Source organism: Nyctereutes procyonoides, unplaced genomic scaffold (genome assembly GCF_905146905.1).
Source record: "Nyctereutes procyonoides isolate TBG_1078 unplaced genomic scaffold, NYPRO_anot_genome, whole genome shotgun sequence".
Lineage (NCBI taxonomy): Eukaryota > Metazoa > Chordata > Mammalia > Carnivora > Canidae > Nyctereutes > Nyctereutes procyonoides.
The window spans coordinates 29,255,437-29,275,530 of record NW_026575043.1 but is presented as its reverse complement, the minus strand read 5'-3'; the positions used below and the strand labels follow the sequence as shown (position 1 = coordinate 29,275,530).

Here is a 20,094-nt window from a genome sequence, read left to right as displayed (position 1 = left end):
CTAAATTGTGCATCTGTAGAAACGGAGTTCATGCTTGTGTGTGTGTGCACGAACACGTGTGTGCCTATCCACAGTCCCTGCAGCCAATCTGCAACCTGACCTGCAATCTCATAGTTGCTACCTAAAATACAGGTCTCTAGGCCCCTCCCCTAGATTTATTTCAGTAGTTCCACAGCTGTTCACATAACTGTTCTTTAAGCAACCTTCCCAAGTCAGTCATATGACCTACTCTATTTAGGAAACTAATACCTGAATCACGGCCTAGCACAAATTGAAAGTTCATGGTGCAGTTAGAGTACAACTTCCTCCAGGGCTGCAAGGATGATCCTTGCTATTTTCTACATATAAAATTGGTTTTCTAAAGCACTATCATTAAGTGTGGAGCTACATACCAATACTGACACCAAAAAGGAAAGCAAGGTTGTTGACCATGAGGTCCTGGAAGCAAGCAAAACTTCTAGGGTTACTCAGCAAGAATAGTCAAAAGCCGAAGACAAACCATGCCGTGCAAGAAATATTGAGAAAATAGGCCACAAGCAAACAGCCCACGGTGAACGGATTAATTAGGACCACAAGCAGGCAGGGTGGAAGGATGGCGTTGGTGGTGCTTTTCAAACGCTGTGGCTATTCTGAATCATTGCACAACTGAGCAGCACAGAGCAAGTAAAGCTACAGCAATCAGGGATGGGGAGGCTCAGGCTGAGCAAAGAGGTTGGGCAGGCCACACATCTATGACAGCTTTGCTCTAAACAGTGGTGACAGCTGTGGACCAAAGGGCGGCCATTCTCGCAATAAACCATTCAATAGCATCTCTTGGCACAAATAGCAATCCCATCAGAAGCACCATCTTTGAATACAAAAGACAAAGCTGGCTGTATCAATTGTACTGTGGGTCAAACATCTAAAGAGGCTATTACCCCCTTCGCCACCTTTTCTATATTCCCAAACTTAAACTCCCACAAGCCTAATTTTCGATATTTTCCTTCATGTTTCTCACCGCTCCCTCTTGTCATGGGTTCTCTGGCCCAGCTTTTGGCTCAGATTGCTTCTTTATGCCAGTGTCATCCTGGAATTCTGATTGCTGCAGACCTCTGACTATAGTAAATTATTCCCCGAAACCTGTTATTTTGCACTGAAATAATTTTCTAATATGCTCAAATGTACTGACTTTTTGATGCCCATTATATCTTGTTTAATTGAACAAAAAAATCGATGAAATCAACAAACTACAGTAATAGCTAACAACACAGTCTCACTCAGTGCCATGCACTGCACTAAGTGCTTTCCATGATATTACATTTAGTATTTACATACGGTAGTTTTCAAACTGACACACAAAGAGTTTGGAAACAAATGCCTATCTACACGAGAAAGAAAGGTAAACTGAAAATCACTTTTCTTAGAGCCACTGGAAAATTGAGGTCACAGGGCTAATTGCTGCTTCGAACACTGGAGACAAGGACGGGGAGATGCCCAGATTCACAGCTGACCTACTGGGGGCAGAAGCCCAAAAGCAGACACCCTCAGCTAGAGCTGGTGTGGGAGGAATGCTGAGCCCTCACGGAGGCAATGCTAGAGGCTCAGTATAGATCAGCTGAAGAATTAACAGCCCCTAAGGACTCAGCCTTAGGGGAACTCCCCCTAACTCACACAGGGTTTTTGCCCCTTAGCAATTCTACGAGGTTTTCAATCTGAAGAGAGGGGGGGAGAATTGCCATAATTGTTCAGGGAAAAGGGGGAAGCATGAATCTGAAGTATACTCAGAGCCCTTTGCTCTGTTTTCAAGGCCTGTACTCAAGGGAAGCTATTCTACTTGAGCCTAAGGGAGTTCTTTCCAAAGATGAGCCAACCTGGGTAAAGAAGACACTCAACTCCAGGTCCCTGTACCCTTGAGGAGAGGAGAGGGAAACACCTCACTTGGGCTTCACTGAAAGACTGAGACCTAATGGTTGGACTATAGTACAAATCCTGTCTCCTCCACCCCTTACCACCCGTGATGGTTAATTTTAAATATCAACTTGACTATATCATAGGGGGCCTGGTATTTGACTTAATATTAAATCTCTATGTGTATGTGTGTGTGTGTTTCTAGATAAATCAGCATTTGAATCTGTGGACTCAGTGAGATGGTTTGTCCTCCCCTGTGTAGATGAGAGCATCATGCACTTGATTGAAGGCCTGAGAATAAGAAGGTGGAGGAAAGAAGAAATTTGACTCTTCTAACTTGTGTAAACCAGGACATCCATCTTCAACTGCTCTTGGCACTCCTGGTTCTTAGGTCTTCAGACTCAGACTGGAATCCATATTATCAACTTCCTGACTCTTATGTTTTCAGATTTGGACTAAATTACACCACTGGCTTTCCTGGATCTCCAGCTTATAGACAGTAGATTGTGGATATAAATATAAAATATGAATCTCTTATTGGTTGTGCTTCTCTATAGAATCCAGGACTTTACAGCTACAAGACTGCAAGTTAAGGAGGAGTTTCCAGGGAAACACAGAAAAAACAACAGAAGAAAATAAGGACACTAGAGGAAATTTTAGCTTTTGACACCACAGCTACAGTAAAAACATGCTAATGCCCAAATAAACATAAAACCTCCCATTAAAGGTCCATCTACCTCATATCCTTTTAACCAATACATCTGGCTTTCAACAACAGCAAATCACAAAGCATGTTAAAAGACCAAAAAAAACAAACAAACAAACAAACAAACAAAAAACAGAAATTGGAGAGACAAAATAAGACACAGAACCACACTCAGATGGCAGAAATTCTGAAATTATCAACAGGGAATTTCAAGTAATTATGAATAATAGGCTAAGGGTTCTAATAGAAAAATAAAGAACATGTTAGAACAAATGGATTGTGGAAGCACAGAGCTGGAAAACCCTAAAGGGGATACCAGAAAACTTGTAAACAGAAATTTCCATAACCAAAATACAAACAGAAAAAAGGAAGAGTAGATAGACCAGAATATCCAACAACTGAAGGACAATCACAAAAGTTGTCACACGTATAATGGGAATAGCAGAAGAGAAAGAGACAGAAGAAATAATTGAAATAAAAATGGTTTAGAATGTTCCAAAATTAATGACAGAGACAACCACAGATCCAGAAAGCTTGGAGACAATCAAGTAGGATAAATAGCAGTGAAGGCACATCATATTCAATCCACTGGAAATCAAAGAAAAGGGGGAAAATGTGGAACATGGCATAGGAATAAACACCCCTCACCCAGGGAGGGATGAGGATAAGGATAACAAATGTCTCTTCGGAAACCACACAAGGAAGGAGAGAACGGAGTAAAACATTTAAAGTGTTGAAAGACCGCTCACTACCACCATCCTAGGATTCTAGATACAGTGAAATTATTAGTGAAGGAGAAACAGATTTTCTCAGGCCAAAAAATTAAACAGATAAATGAAAGAATTTGTCACCAATGAGATCTGTCCTGCCAGAAATGTTAAAAGAGGTGCTTCAGAGAACAGGAAAATTATATAGGTCATAAACTTTTATCTATATAAAGAAAAGAACAGGAATCATGAAGGCGAGAAGAGTTGGTTCAAAACAATAATAGTTACAACGTATAGGCTATTTTATCTTATGAATAAGTGAAACGAATGGCATCAGGATAGGGGAGGGAATACTCTGGGATAAGGTACTTGTACTACCTACAAAGTGATATAGATTTACTTGGAAGAGGACTTGGGTTAGTTATAAATGCATATTTCAAACTCAAGGGCAATTACTATAAAATATTTTAAAATATATAATTGATACACTAAGAAAGAGAAAATGAAATTGTAGGACATGTTCAGTTAAAACCACAGTGGGCACAAAAGAATGGAGGAAAGAAAGAATAAAAAAGAGAGAAAGAGAAAAAATAAGGTGTATGGGTTCCTGGGTGGTGCATTTGGCTAAGCATCCGACACTCGGTTTTGGTTCAGGTCATGATATCAGGGTTGTGAGATCAAGTCCCGCCTTGGGCTCCACACTCAACATGGAGTCTGCTTAAAAAATGTATTCTCTCTCCTCCTGCCCCCATATCCCTGTTCTCTAATTCTCTCAAATAAATCAATCTTAAAAAGGAAAAAAAAAGTTATATATATGGTAGATAATAATTCAAATATATTAATATCACTTTAAACATAAAAGTCTTAATATAATATACCATAATATACCAACCAAAATCGCAGAAGCTGCCAGAGTAGATTAAAAACAAAACCAAAACAGCAAAACCAAGATCCTACTACAGGTTGTCTACAAGAAATCTACTTCAAATTTGAAGACAAAGATGAAAAGTTAAAGGATGGAAAATTATATACCATGCTAGCACCAATCAAAAGAAAGCTTGAGTAGCTACATTAATTTCAGGTAAATCAGACTTCAAAACAAAATCATCAGAAATAAAGAGGGACATTACATAATGATAAAAGGGTCAATTTTCCAAGAAAACATAATGATGCTTAATGTGTATGTGCCTAATAACAAAATGTCAAAATACATAAAGCAAAAAAAAAAAAAGATAGAACTGCAAGGAGAGAGATGGATCTACTATTCTAATTGGAGACTTCAATACTTCTGTATTAGTAAGAATACAATCGAACAGCACTGTCAATCAACAAGATCAATGAGTTATTGAATAACTCATCTAATAACAGGAAAATAAACACTTTTCTCAAGTTTTCATCGAAAATTCACTAAGACCACACTTGGAGCCATAAACCACACCCTAAACTCCAAAGAATAGAAATCATGCAACATATATGCTTAAGATGCAATGGAATTTAACTAGAAATCAATTAACAGGAAGATGGCTGAAATTTTTTTGAATGTACACATTAAACACTTCTAAATAATACATGACTCAAAGACTATTTTAGAATAAGTGAAAATAAAAATCTCTTGAAAGCAGCCAACATAGTGCTTAAAGAGAAATTTATAGCATTGAATGTGTAAATAAGAAAGATATAAGAGCAATAATCTAAATATCCCCTTTCAGAAACTAAGAAAAGAAGAACAAATTAAATCCAAAGTAAGACAAAGAGAAGAAAATTAAGAATCAGAACAGAAGTCAATAAAATAGGAAACAGGAAGTCAATACAAATCAATATAACCAAAAGCTGGTTCTTACTAAATAAAACCTATAAGCTTCTAGTCAACCTAATAAAAAAAAGATATAAATTACTACAATCAGAAATTAAAGAGGATCTATTACTATAGATAGCAGAATAATAAAGAAATACTACGACTGGGGGATCCCTGGGTGGCTCAGGGGTTTTGCACCTGCTTTCCTTTCCTCCCAGGGCATGATCCTGGAGTCCCAGGATTGAGTCCCATATCGGGCTCCCTCTGCATGGAGCCTGCTTCTCCCTCTGCCTATGTCTCTGCCTCTCTGTGTGTCTCTTTTGAATAAAGAAAAAAATCTTAAAAAAAAAGAAATATTACGGCTGAATCACTAAATCCTACCCCCGAAATAGTACACTGTCTGTTAAACTAGAATTTATAAGAAATTTGAAAAAAAATGTATTATGCCTACAAATTCAATAATGTAGATGAAACTAATTCCTTGAAAGACATAATCTGTCAAAACTCACAAAAGAAACAATGTGAATAGGCCTGAATCTACTCAAGAAATTGAGTCAATATAGACTAACTCATTTTATTGTGTGTCACTTTACTGCACTTGGCAGATACTGCTTTTCATACAAACTGAAGATTTGTGGCAACTGTGTCCACGAGGTCTACCAGCAACATTTTTTTCTGACAGCATTTGCTCACTTTGTGTCTCTGTGTCATATAGTGATTATTCTTTGAATATTTCAGGCGTTTTCATTATTGCTATATTTGTTATGGCGATCTGGATCAGTAATTGTGACTTGCTGAAAGCTCAAATAACAGCGCTTTTTACCAACATTTTTATTTAAAATATGTACATTGTATTTTTAGACATAATGCTATTGCACGCCTAATAAGAGATCAGTAGCATGCGAACAACTTTCATACGCACTGGGAAGCCGAAAGTCAATTGACGTCCTTTATTAGGATATTCTCTTTATTGCGGTGGTCTGGAACCAAACCCACAATACCTCCAAGGTGTGTCTGTAATTAATAATCTTCTAAAATAGAAAGCACCAGGCCCCGATGGATTCACTGGTGAATTCTACCAAATATTTGTAAAGAAATGATGCCAACTCTATACAACCTCATCCAGAACACAGAAGCAGAGGGCACACTTCCCAACCTACTCTCTAAGGCCAGAATTATCCAAAAAGCAACGCCAGAAAAACATGTTATGAGAAAGGAAAATTACTAACCGGTACCCCTCATGCCAAAATTTTTAATAAAACATTAGCAGATCAAATCAAACAATGCATGATTAAAAATTATACACCATGACCAAGTGGGACCTATTCCAGGTATGCAAGGCTTGTTTAACCATCAGAAATCAATTAGTGTGAATTCATATCAACAGGCTAAAGAAGAAAAATTGTATGACCATATAGGTTGATGCAAAAAAGCATTTCACAAAGTCCAACACCCGTTTATGAGAAAAATCCACTTTAATCTAGAAATAGAGAAGCCCACAGATAAAATCAGACTTAATGTTGAGGAACTAGTGCTTTCCCCTGAGACTGGGAATAGGATGAAGATGTTCCCTCTCATCGCTCCTATTCAGTGTTGTGCTGGGAGACTGAGCTAATATGTAAAGAAAAAAAAAAAAACATACAGATGAGAAAAAAACAAAATTAAAAATGTCCTTGTTCATAGACTTTGTTCATAGACTATGGGACTGGTTATGTATAAGGCTTTTAAAAAGGCCAAAAAACTAGAACACATGATTATAGTAAGGTCGTAGGATGCAAGATTAATATGCAAAAGTCAACTGATTTCCTCTATCTGGTCATGAACAAGTGGAATTTAAAATTTAAAACACTGTATCATTCACTTAGCAATACTACAGAGATGGTAAAGAGAGGGGTGGAGGGAGGGACACACGGTTGTAACACATGGGATTTTTTTTTTTTTTTTAGGACCCTGAATCTGTTCTCTATGATACTGTTATTCTGGATAGATGACATTACTATCCTGCACCTGGCGAAACCCACAGAACTGTACAACACAAAGAGAAGCCTCCTAAATATAAACCATGGTCTGTAGTTGATAATGTTCCCATCTTGGTTTATCAATCGCAAAAAAACAAAAAAACAAAAAAACAAAGAAACAAAAAAAGTACCATCTCAATGCAAGATGTTGGGAATAAGGACAACAAGGCAGAGAGAGGGGAGTACATGAGAACTGTTTGATTCTTCTGTAAACCTAAAACCACCTGAAATACGAAGTTTATTCATAAGGAAAAATTATGTTTAAAAAAATGAAAATCAGTCCTATGATGTAGATAACTATCATCACATTCTTGGGAAGGCAAAACTAAACTTAGGAAAGTTAACATATCCGGTCACGTAGCTAGTGAATTGGGGACTGGCACTGAAAATGTTGCCAAGGCCCAAACCCAAGCATCGTAACACGGAGATAAAGAAGTGTGTGCACGTACACGCACGTGTGCATATATGAACATGCCTAGGTGTTCTGCTGGTTTTCAGGGGCAGAGAGATTTCATCTGTCTGGGGCTGGGACAGCACCCCTCACTCCTGGCAGTGGGGGGGGGGGGCTGGAGGTATAATCTGAGGGCCTCTGGGGTGCAGTCAATGCATGCTGAGGAGCAGGGGTCCAGGCACAAGGATGGGGGCACGCATGGTGACAGGCAGGAGCCCAGGACCAGGTTGGCTTGTAGCTGCAGAGGACGACTCCCCTGATGGTTTCATCTGCACCAGCAGATTGGGGGGGGGGGGGATGACTTGGGGGACAGAAAGGAAGCCGCGGAGAAGCCAGGCTGGTGGGTGGCACATTCCACCTATTGTAGTAAGGACAGAGCATCATGGGCGGGAGGCACCTGGCGGGTTGCGTTGATGGTGCCTGGGCCGCACCCGCGCTGGTGCTCTGCGCCGTGACCACGACTACGGCTGGGCCCCCGCAGAGGTGAAGGGAGCCGTCCCCAGGCGCCACCTGGGCCACCTGCCATGGCCCAAGCCCTGCGGTCTCCGCCGCGGCAGCAGCTGAGCCCAAAGCGCTTGGAGTCCAGACGTCAGTTGGGCCATGTGAGCTGCCACGAGGGGGAGGAGGGAGGGGGCAGGGAGCGCCCCGTCTGCAGAGACGGCCACATGCCGGGTGCACGGGACCTGCAGGCCCGCAGGTGCCTCCGCTCCGTCCCCGCTGTGGGGCTTCCTCGTGGCAGTAAGAGCCTGTTCCTCTACGCCCCCCTCGCAGGGCTGCCGCCTCTCCTGCCACCCAGGGTTTGCGGCTTTGGGTCCTCTAGGGACAGGCTCCCTCCCGCGTGCTGGAACATGGTCATGCTGCGTGCACCCATCCCCGTGCCCTGCGTGGCCCGCCGCCCGCATCCCCGGGCTCCTAGTGTCCCCCACCCCCACTCCCGTGCCCTTGTGTGTCCCGCTGCCCGGTCCCCGCGCCCCTGCGTCTCCTACGCACCCCATCCCATCCCCGCGTGTCCTCCACCCCCGCCCTCATCCCCGCGCCCCTGCGTCTCCTACGCACCCCATCCCATCTCCGCGTGTCCCCCGCCCCCACTCCCGGTGCCCTTGTGTGTCCCGCTGCACCCCCAGCCCGATACCCGCGCACCCGTCCCCGCGCCCCTGCGTCTCCCACGCACCCCCATCCCCACGTGTCCCCCACCCCCATCCCCGTCCCCGCGCCCCTGCATGTCCCACCGCGCCCCCACTCCCAACCCCGCATGTCCCCCACTCCCGCCCTCATCCCCGTCCCCACGCCGCTGCGTCTCCCACGCACCCCCATCCCATCCCCGTGTGTCCCCCACCCCCACCCCCAATTCCGTGCCCTTGTGTGTCCCACTGCGCCCCCAGCCCGATACCCCCGCCCTCATCCCCGTGCCCCTGCGTCTCTCACGTACCCCATCCCATCCTCGCGTGTCCCACCCCTCCGCCCCCCGCTCCCCGGAGCGGCGCCGAGAGCCTCGAGGCGTCAAGCCCACGCTGCGCCCCCACCCGCGCGGCCACCTTCGCCGAGGCCCCGCGCGGACCGTGCGCCCAGCCCACCCGGTTACGCAGGAAGCCCCGGGCGAGGCTCGCAGGTCCGCGCCCTGGAACCGCGCCCCAGGCCGACACACCCGGCACCCGAGGTCCCGGCAGGGCTGGCACGCGGCCACGCTCGGGGCGGGGGCCGCGGGGCGGGGGGCGCAGGCCAGGGCCCTGCAGCACGACAGTGCACGGGGCGGCGGCGCGCAGGTCCTCGCCGGAGACACACCGTGTTGCCTTTACTAAAATGATAATTTTTAGGTGTACGTATTAAAAAATAGAAGCTCTTCCCAGGGAGCGAGAAGCTGGCCGACAGCGTCCGGCGATAACGAAGAGGCCGCACCGGGCAGCGCGGTGGATGCTGGCCCGTGTCCCCAAGGCGCGGCCCCGGTGGCTCATCCCCTCCCCTGCACTCTGCGGGGGGGGGGGGGGGGGCAGCCCCGCGGGGACTCCTCTCCTCCCCTGCACACTGGGCTGCTCATCTGCTCTCCTGCACACTGCCCGGGGGACCCCAGGGCGCGGCCCTCCCGCAGCCCCGGGGGCTCATCTCCTCCTGTGCACACTGCCCGGGGGCCCCAAGCACGACGCACGCCTGCCCCGCGTCACAGCCTCACCTCCCCGCTGACAGCCTTGCAGGATTCCTTGCACGGGCCTCCGAGAGCACCGGACCCCTTCCCTGCAGGGCGAGGGGAGCTAAGGGCCGGGAGACCTGGAGACCTGGGACCGAAGGCCCCCAGGAGCTGCTCCCCCCCAGCTCCTTCACAGCCCAGCCCTGTGTCTGGTGATGAAGCCGAGGGCCCCAGGACCTTGGTCTCCCGCTTCCTACAGGTGTGCCCCAAGCCCCAGGCGTTTCTGTTCCTCGCCCATCTGGAACCCGGAGGCCCACTGTGTGCAGACCCCAGAACTCGGCCTTCTGGCCCAGCCACAAAGATGCCTCTAGTTAAAAGAAAGAGATGGTTGATCTTGCATCCTACTCTCTCCGGGTTAGAGTTTGTCTTTCCCACCTGGTGTTTATCCCTGTGCCCCCGGAGGGGCTCGGGGCTCCTGATGATCCATAGCAATACTATCAAACAGGCGCTTTGTAAATGGGATCTCACAGGTGGGCTGCAGGCAGGCCCCTAATTTATACTTTCACACCAATTCCCCATTTATTTACAAGCCCCATAAACGGCAGCAAATCACAAGTACCAAGCAAGTTTGTCTGTTCTTATGCGGCAACCACACTGGGCACTTCCTCTGAATGTTTTCTAGAAAGCTGATTTATTACAGACTGGTTTCCTATTTGCAGAGCACCATACATTTTAATGAATTACAAGCAGCATGGAGCAAAGCATACATACTTTGGTGAGAAAAAAAAAAAAAAGACTGGAAATGCCTTGTTTCAGAGTCTGTGGCCAGCATAAAATGGATTCCTGTCATAACAAATTAAAAATGCTGACCGGGAGAAAACTAATTTCTAATAACTAATGCAGGGAGGAAAAAAAAAAGACAAGGAAACATTTTCAGAAGGAAGCCTCTCCTATTTATAAGACTGGGGGCTGAGGGCAAGTAACCTTTTTTTGTTTTTTTTTTCTTTTTCCACTTAACAGATTGTCAAGATGGAAGGCCTCATAGCAGGGAAGGTGCTGATTCCACCACCAGAGTCGGTTAAAATACCTCCTCCTTGACTTAGTTGTACTGTCTGAACTTCGGATCCCTGGCTGGAATTTGGGAATTGTGACTCTGAGAGTATTTACCCTAGATGGCATTTAACAAAAGACTCAGGCTGGCACAGCGATCGGCATCAGTAAGCAGAACGTATTGCTGGGGTTTTCGCCAGCTGTTTACCGGCACCCAGTGACAAGAAATTGCAATTTCTTACCTTTGAGGGACTTACAATCTAAAGGGGGGGGGGTAAAATCTTCACAGAATTAGAGACTAAAGAAAGCAACGAACAGCACTTATTGTTTCTTCCACACACGGATAGCTAAATTGTCCCAGGAGATTCAGGAGAAGACACTCCCCGGAGGAAGAGGAATGACCACGGAGGAGGCTCGGAACACAAAAGTCTCACTGAGAAGATAATCACACAGTCACAGCTAGGCCAAAACGCCACAGTCTACGTCGTTCAAGCACCAAATCAGCACGTAAATATACACGACATCCTGCCCTCAGGTCTTCCCCACTGCAGCTTTCCAAATACGTACCATTTCTGTTAACACTTCCCATTTCGTGCTAATAGTTTGCAACCCGTACCATCTGCATGGCTGTCAACTCGAATGCCACCTCTTCAGAGGTAAGTCTCTTAATGACCCTGGCTAAGGCGGTCCACCGTCCCTGGCTCTTCACTACCATATCACCCTATTTTAGTTCCTTCACGCTTTCAGCAAAGTTTCCCAAGTGTATCATAGCTCTGGACCGCAGCAGACTTTCCATCTCTGCAATGCTGACATTTGGGGCAGGATGCTTGTGACAGAGCTGCCCTGTGAATGCACACATAGGATGCTCAGCATCATGCCTGCTTCTAACCGCTGGAGGCCAGAGGCAGCACCCTGCCATCCTCACCCAAGATTGTGACAACTGCAGAGGAGTCCAAACAGCACCAGTGTCTGCTCAGCCTTCCAGGGGGAGAGCCCCTTGGCCCGGCCCAAATACGCGACAGCCATGAGCAGTCTCATCTGTTAATCTTACTGCGTGTGCATGATACATATTTTCTATAGGCACCAACACGTGCAAGGGGTTGGAAAGCACTGCTGTCAGCATCTGAAGTGATGAGTTTGTGTGTTTAATGATTTTTACATTCATTATACAAATGAAGACCACTGCAATTCTCCAAGAGGCAGAAATGGCTGCTATCCCCATTTGCGAGGGAGACATTCATGAATGGTGGGTTAAACAGTGGGCTAAAATCTCGTTTTTAGAGACTAAGCGTCCCATCCTCTAACACAATGTGTTCTATTTTAAAAAGAATCCAATACTCTTCCCCCATATAGTCTTCTCCAGGGCAAGTTTCCAAGTTACTTCAATTGTCTTACATTGTTTCCAGCAATATGGCCGATACTCCAACACATCTTCACCCTCCTACAAATCTCTTGTAAAGCTTTAGTCAGATACTGTTCGCATATTATAAACTCACCCATTTAAAGTATACCATTCGAACAGAACAGAGAACCCAGAAGTGGACCCTGAACTTTATGCTCAACTAATATACGATAAAGGAGGAAAGACGATCCACTGGAAGAAAGACACTCTCTTCAATAAATGGTGCTGGGAAAATTGGACATCCACATGCAGAAGAATGAAACTGGACCACTCTCTTGCACCATACACAAAGATAAACTCAAAATAGATGAAAGATCTAAATGTGAGACAAGATTCCATCAAAATCCCAGAGGAGAACTCAGGCAACACCCTTTTTGAACTTGGCCACAGTAACCGGAGAAGGACAGTGTATGTTCTCATTCATTTGGGGAATATGAATAATAGTGAAAGGGAATATAAGGGAAGGGAGAAGAAATGTGTGAGAAATATCAGAAAGGGAGACAGAACATAAAGACTTCTAACTCTGGGAAATGAACTAGGGGTGGTGGAGGGGGAGGAGGGCGGGGGGTGGGGGTGAATGGGTGACGGGCACTGAGGGGTACACTTAACGGGATGAGCACTGGGTGTTATTCTGTATGTTGGTAAATTGAACACCAATAAAAATTAATTTATAAAATTAAAAAAAAATAGTTGAATTGTTAGGCTATAATGTATCTCATTTATTCCTTTAGCAATGGACACATATATACTTAATTTTTTTTTGCTTCTAAAAGCAAATTGCTTATAGTAAAATTACTTGGCCTGTACATAAAGTATTTGCTTTAATTGCTTATAATAAAGTTAATTTTCTTCTACAGATGTCTCTAAAAAAAAAATAAATAAATAAAGTATACCATTCAATAGTTTTCAGTATATTCAGAGACTTAAGCAACTATCACCAAAATCTAATTTCAGAATATTTTCATCATGCTGAAAAGGGAAACACGTTCTGAGGAGTCACTCCCCAGAGGCTCCTCATCCTCCCTGCTCCAGCTCTAATCCACTTATCGCTTCTACAGATTTACCTATTCTGGACATTTCAATAGTGTCACATGATGTATGGCATTTTACATTCCATTATGCTTTCAAGATCATCCATGTGGTAGTATCAGTACTCTGATCCTCTTTATAACCAAATACATCACACTGTAGGAGTACACCACATTGGATTGATCCCTTCGTGGACATTTGGGCTTCTACTTTTGGGCAATTAAGAATAATGTTTCAGGGGACATGCATGTACAAGTGTTTGTGTGGACATCTATTTTCAATGCTCTTGGAAAATACCCAATAGTAGAATGTAAGCATCACAGGGTAACCCTGTATTTGACATTTTGAGGTGTTGCCTGATTTTCAAAGAAACCACACCATTTTACAACCTTACCCACCAGAGAGGGATTAGATTTTTTGTTTCACATATTCACATTTATTATCACCTTTTTTTTTTATTCTAGCCATCCAGGCATGTGTGAAGTGATACACTTGCATGGCTTTGATTTTCACTTCCCTAATTACCATTAATGTTGACCATTTTTACATGTGCTTAGTGGCCTTTTGTGTATCTGCTTTGGGGAAATGTCTGTCCACATAAGACATGTACTGCTTTTAAAGATTTATTTATTTTGAGAGGGAGAGAGAGAGAGTGCATGAGCAGGATGAGGGGCAGAAGGAAAGGGAGAGAGGACAAACCTAGGCAGATGCACTGCGAAACAGAGAGCCAAACTCTGGGGATGATCTCTTGACCCTAAGATCATGACCTGAGCCAAAATCAAGAGCCAACTGCTTAAAGGTGCCTCTCATATGCTGCTTTTAAAAATGAACTATTTGTGTTTTTTTATTGAGTTGTAAGTGTTCTTTATATATGCTAGATACAAGTCCTTTGATGGTTAATTTTATGTGTCAGTTCAGCTTGGCCACAGTATCCAGGTATTTGATCAAACCTTATTCTGGATTTTTCAGTGAGGTGTTTTTTGTGGATAAGATTAATGTTTAAATCAGTGGAGTTTGAGTCAAGCAGATTTCCCTTTATAATCGGAGGGCCTCAAGATCCAATCAAGCTGAAGATCCTAATAAAACAAAGACCGACCCCTGCCCAGGAATCCAGCCAGTAGATGGCCTTTGCAATAGAGCTGCAACACCAGCTCTTTGGGTTTCCAGCCTGCCAGCCCATTCTTACAACCTGAACTCGCCAGCCTCCATAGTCATAGGAGCAAATCCCTTAGAACAAACCTCTCCATAGACATATACATATCCTGTTGGTTCTGCTTCTCTGGTGAACACTGAATAATACAATTAATTGCTTTTTTGTATGTGATTTGTGAATATATTTTCCCATTCCATGTTTCCTTCTATAATAAAATAAAATGTGGAAAAATTAATATTAAACAGAGTTTTGTCTCTACTTTCTATTCTCTACATCCTGCTAACACCATCCTCCTTCAAAAGTAGCTATTTGTCTCACAGAAGGGACAACCCAAAAGAAACCAGACAGAACAAAACAGCTCAATCTCCAAATTCAAAGTCCTTTATGCCAGAGCAATTGAGAAAGAACAGGTCTTTGAATTCCTTCCAGCTTGGCTTCGAATAGCAAGAGCCAGACCCAAAGGAAGGGAAGGAAAAGTTTAATTCTAACAACAGATTTCAAAAGAACTAATAATGTTCCTGTCTGCTCCATCAGTCTCTTTCCTGAGGACTCGAGGACTGTTTAGAGTGGTAAAAAGAGAGCTTCCCAGAGTGCTCCAATAATCAGGACTTTCCATCAAATGCAGGACTTTCCCCCTGCATTACTCACAGCTGGAGAGATGCACAGGGATCTGGGAAGACGTCCCCATGGCAGGATACCCCCAAGGAACAACGAGATACCTAATCACACCTGCTGGATTAGGTGGGGTGTTTGGGATACATTAACCTCCTTCTCCAGGGTTGTTTCCTGGACTATATGATCAGATAGTTGCTTCCTACCATATTAGCAAGTACTGGTAGATTGAAGAATATTTTGTCCTTTCCTTTTTTCCTATTTTTATTCTCTTGTCTTTTCCCTTTAAATTCAAGAAGTCCAAGGAATGTTATTTGTCTAAGACCTTGTCTGGGCCATGATAGTATAAGTACCAAACAAAACAAAACAAAACAAAAAATAAAAACAAATAAATGAGAACAATCCATTATTTGGGCTCAACTGTGTCCAAGATCCGATCATACAAAGTTGCAGATTCCAAGGTAAAGAGCTTTAAAAGGCTGGTTCTGAAGCAAAGATTTTTAATTCCAAGACAACCAAGTCCAACATTTTAATGAGCAAATGGGACATGAAACAGATTTCAATAAAAAGTGGTTTTGATATGCCTTATTTTCCAGTTAAAAAATCAAGAGATTTAAATATAGTACCCATGCCCCACTTCTGTTCACATGAAGGGAAAATATTCTCTGCCAAGTGGTGAAAAGTGAATTTGTTGGCTTGATTTGCTCTTCAATCTGGCATTTTCCACAAAGTAGTTTTCCTTGAATTATCTAAACTTTTTCACCCTCCATGGTTAAAGCATAATTCCTACCCAAATTAATTGTGAACACTCTTTGTGATATGGTTATCAGGTTAATCATTGCTTCTCTTCCCTATTAGGAAATGTTTTTGTCAATTTCTTTCAAGGTGTCACTACAGTCCTGATATGTGAATGGATATTACACATTGGTTTATTCTCCACGGTGCTTGGATAGGTAAGCACTGAAGGGAACTATTTCTCAGTTGGAGATTAGCTAGGAAAGGGCCCGTCCATTTGAAAAATATAATTCATCAAGAAGACTAATCACATGTACATAAAGAAAGAGGGAAAGTATGGGATGCCATTATAGGAAGAAAGAAGAGATTACATCCTATCTCACAATTTCACAGTTCTTTTCTTTTTTTAAAGATTTATTTGAGAGAGAGCAAGCAAGCACGCATGCAATTGAACAAGTGCACATGAGTGGCATGAGGAACAGAAGAGACTCCCTACTGAGCAGGCTGGGGCTTGATCCAAGAACCCCGAGATCATGACCTGAGATGAAGGCAGACGCTCAACCAACTGAGCCACCCAGGTGCCCCTTTACAGTTCTTTTCATTTACCCCCAGGTATTTCCTAGATTCTCAGAACTGATTCTAACACTTGACTAATTAATTCAAATCTATTTCTTTGCTGTAATATATGGGATACTATAGAGGTCAATGGAATCAGTTTATAAAGTTGGAGCTTGGGATTCCCCACATGCAAAATCATCTTCTAATTTATTTGACAAACAATATAATGGTTTCTCTAGTGAACCACATTTGGAGCACCTAAAGTAACCTCTGGTATGTATTAAGACTTAGTCTGAATCAGGTATGGGATGAGGAGAGCATAGTATGGTGACAATAAAGGTAAACAATTAATAGAAAGTCATGTAAATTATTTCAACCTGTCATGCAAAACACAGCTGAGGAAAATGTTGGGATTATTGTGTTTCATCCAGACCAGCCTTTTGCCAAGAATCTACGCCTACACACAATGTCTCAAAAAGACTAGAGAGAGGTTTTGTAGGTCCCTTAAAAAAGGGGGGGGGGCAAGAGAGACTCAATACACAAAGGAAACATTCCTACTATGTGATATAAAGAGAAAGAAGAAGAAAGGAGCACTAAGCTACTATACTAGGAATAAGGGTATTATCTCCTGTTTTAGAAGCTCCCAAGGAGGAGCACACAATTGGGTATGTCCACACTAGAACTTACAGAGGGTTAGGAGGGGGTTGGGGGTGGTGGCAGCAGGAATGACTCACAGGGGCTTCTCTTTCACCTGCAGAAGAGGACACCCAAGCATCCCCAGGGTGTCCTCTAGTTACATGGACCTCCCAAGCCACTCATTGTTCTCATTCCTCTACCTGTTACACTTTAGATCTCTCTCCATTCCTACCTCCCCTGTCCCAAGTCTTTAACTTTTCTGGTCCCCTTATGCTGGAAGCACTGTTTCACAGTGACTAGAATGAATGAGAGTCAGAAAGTGAGTCTGGACACAGACACCCATTGTCACCTGGGTTACCTGGCAGTAACCTTCTAACTGGTCTACCCCTCTCCAACCCTCTTCTCCCAACGGCCAGAGATTATGAAACCTCAACTCAGAGTGTGACTTTGCTTACAACCCATCTCCCCATTGTGCTCAGAATAAAAAGCTAAGACCTCATCACGACTGGCAAAGCTGCCGTCACCTGGCCTTGCCTAATTTCTTCAGCCCTATCTCACCCTGCTATAAACCTCCCTTTTGTTCCTTAAGGACAGGAAACTTCCTCCTGCTTTAGGACCTGAGCCTTCTCTCCACTTGCCCCCCACCCCAGCATCTCAGACCTGCACATAGATCTCAGCGTGAACATCACCTCCTCAGAGAGGTGCTCCCTTGATAACCTAGCCCAGAGTGGCCTCATCCCTCAAGGCTATTTTCCTTCCTTACCACTCATCTGTACCCTCTGCTGGAACCCACATGAAGGGAGAACAGCTCCGAAGCCCCAGAGCTTGGAACAATTCCTGGCAGGTGGCAGGTGCTCCGTAAATGTTTGTCCAACAAACAAGGCTGCAACTTCTTTGTTGAACACTATAATAATACTGCTTTCCCATCAAGATAATCTGGGCTTCTTTCATCTTGTGGATATTTGCAGAGGGAAAGACAGCTCAATTATTATGCAAGCACGTTTCCCTTTAATGTTATGTGACACTGGTATTGCTTTTGTTCTTCCAAATTTGCTTCACTCTATCTGATACATAATTTAATCTAATTTCTCACTGCACTTGTTTATCCAACTTGAGTTGAATACTTTTCATGCACTGGGCCGTCTATTTATAGGTCTACTTCGCATTTTGTCTGTTGACTTCATTTTTGTGCCCTCAACACAAATATGTGGGCACTTAATCACGTGTTTCCCTTCCGAGGCAGTGTGGGCATGGACCATGCTACGGCTCACACCATCCAAACATAAATTAAGGGATCTATGATTAGAAGATCTGACACATAATGAGAATGTATTTCTTTGTTCAGAATTATTACAGAGTCATAGCTATTGTTTTGCAGAACATACTAATCCTCCCACAGCTGTGAAAAAGAAAGAACATGATTGAAGGTTTTGTGTGTGTGTGTGGTTTTTTTTTTTTTTTTTTTAAGGGCCTGATTGGGTCTAGTAAGATTGTACTTTTAGTTTGCTTTGTTTAAAAAGAAAAAAAAAAAGGTCATCAGAGAGATCTTCAGCATATTCAGCGAGGAAAACAAAAACCAAAAGAACTAGGAAAAGCCATCTTACGCTCTGAGAGGCTGCGGGTACAGGGGTCAAGGCATTCAGAGAGAAACGCAGCCAGTGTTTTTTCTCATGAATTCTTTATACTTGAACCTAGGAATCAAAAGTGACTTCTGCTTTCCTGTGTGTCCACACAGGAGATGCAGGAGACCAGCAAATTGTGGGGGCTCACTTCTGTAAGCGTGGAACTAATAATTTGTATAGAGGTGCTGCTCCAGTTCTAGGGATCATAGAACCACCAGCAGAGTTGGGACCCAGAGAGGAAGCATGTTCAGTATGTTTCCAACTTACTCCTGTTAACGCACCATGCCGACGCATCTTCAGCCCTGATCCTACCATCTCTCACTGGCACCTGCTCCTGAGTGCACCCCGTTGCCCCACTGAAATCCCAGGGTCAGCCTCCACCACCTTCCTGCACCATGGCTCCCCAATTCTCTCCCTCCACAAACTCCTGGTTCCTTGGCTGAACACCTATCCATGTACGTGTCTTCAGGAGGGTGGGAGCCTGACTGTAGAAGGGGATGATGAACAAACACAAATGACCTCATTGCATTGACTCACCTCCCCCCCAGAGGACCCCTCCACCATGTTCTTCTCTACTAGCTCAGCTCTGCCCTTACAAATCCTACCACCTTTTGTTCCAGGAGGGTTGAGCTTGATTTCCATCCCCTATCACAAGTAATGAACAAACTCTTCCTTGCCGATGGTATTTAGTTTTGGGATGGCTACCATCAAGTGGGGCCACCCCCCACCATCAAGAAGGACACCTGGTGATCACACTGTTCTTCTAGTTCATGGACATCTGCATTTTTCTCCTGCCTCCTCTTCTACCCTCCAACCTCTCATACCTCCACGTGCTTGTCACTCTCAGCTGATGGCCTTGCTTTCTGGGTCACTGAGAATAAGAGCAGGGTTTCTCCAGCTCCTACCACCCCATCACTTCTTCTATCCACACGTGCTCCCTGATACCCCACCCTCCCGGTCTCTGTAGGCACCAGAGACCCTGTCTTCTCATGCTCACTCAAGACTGCAGACTCCTGTCTTCTGCTAGGCCATTGCCTAGCTCCGCAGGTTCAGAGAACAAGAAGTAACTGTGACATTTCCACATGCAGGCACACAAGGAATGTGTTTAAAATGTGCTCATACCCTAATAAAACATGTACTCAAACTGCACAGCCCTGTTATAAATTTGCTAATTTACTGCTAACTCTGAAGCTTCAGAGTTTACAGTAATTACTACAATCTTGGTTTATACGACTGAAGCAGGAGAGAAATAGAGCATCTCGCACTCCTGGAAGTCAAAGTCACATTATATTTGCCACAAGGAGGTTTTCCTCCCTCCATAGCTCAGTTGATTTGCACATTTCTAACTGTGTATAAATGACAGATGTGCTGAGCTGCTTTTTTATTTGAAGCCAAGTATAGAGCTCATCCCAGAGCTTAAAAAATATTTAAAAGGTTTCTGCGGTATGCGACTTGTCATCACACTGTGGCGCCGGGCTATGTCCCATCTCACAAAGTTTAAGAACCAAAACAATTACCTCTTCAAGGACATCAGCAAGCTTACTCAGGATCTCTTCAGGAAGGCTCTGGAACGTGGGGACACTGAAAGACAAAACAGATGATGCTGAAGCA

At 44.0% G+C, this 20,094-nt stretch overlaps 1 protein-coding gene across 4 annotated transcripts in view; it reads right to left on the bottom strand.

The window, feature by feature from the left end:
* The window catches only part of PRKG1 (protein kinase cGMP-dependent 1), a 1,197,536-nt gene that overhangs the window by 328,319 nt on the left and 849,123 nt on the right, over window positions 1-20,094 (bottom strand). For all 4 annotated transcript variants that reach the window (XM_055322712.1, XM_055322713.1, XM_055322711.1 and 1 more), the window contains exon 5: window positions 20,001-20,064. In XM_055322712.1, the coding sequence (XP_055178687.1) occupies window positions 20,001-20,064 (64 nt within the window). The remainder of the gene's footprint in view (window positions 1-20,000; window positions 20,065-20,094) is intronic.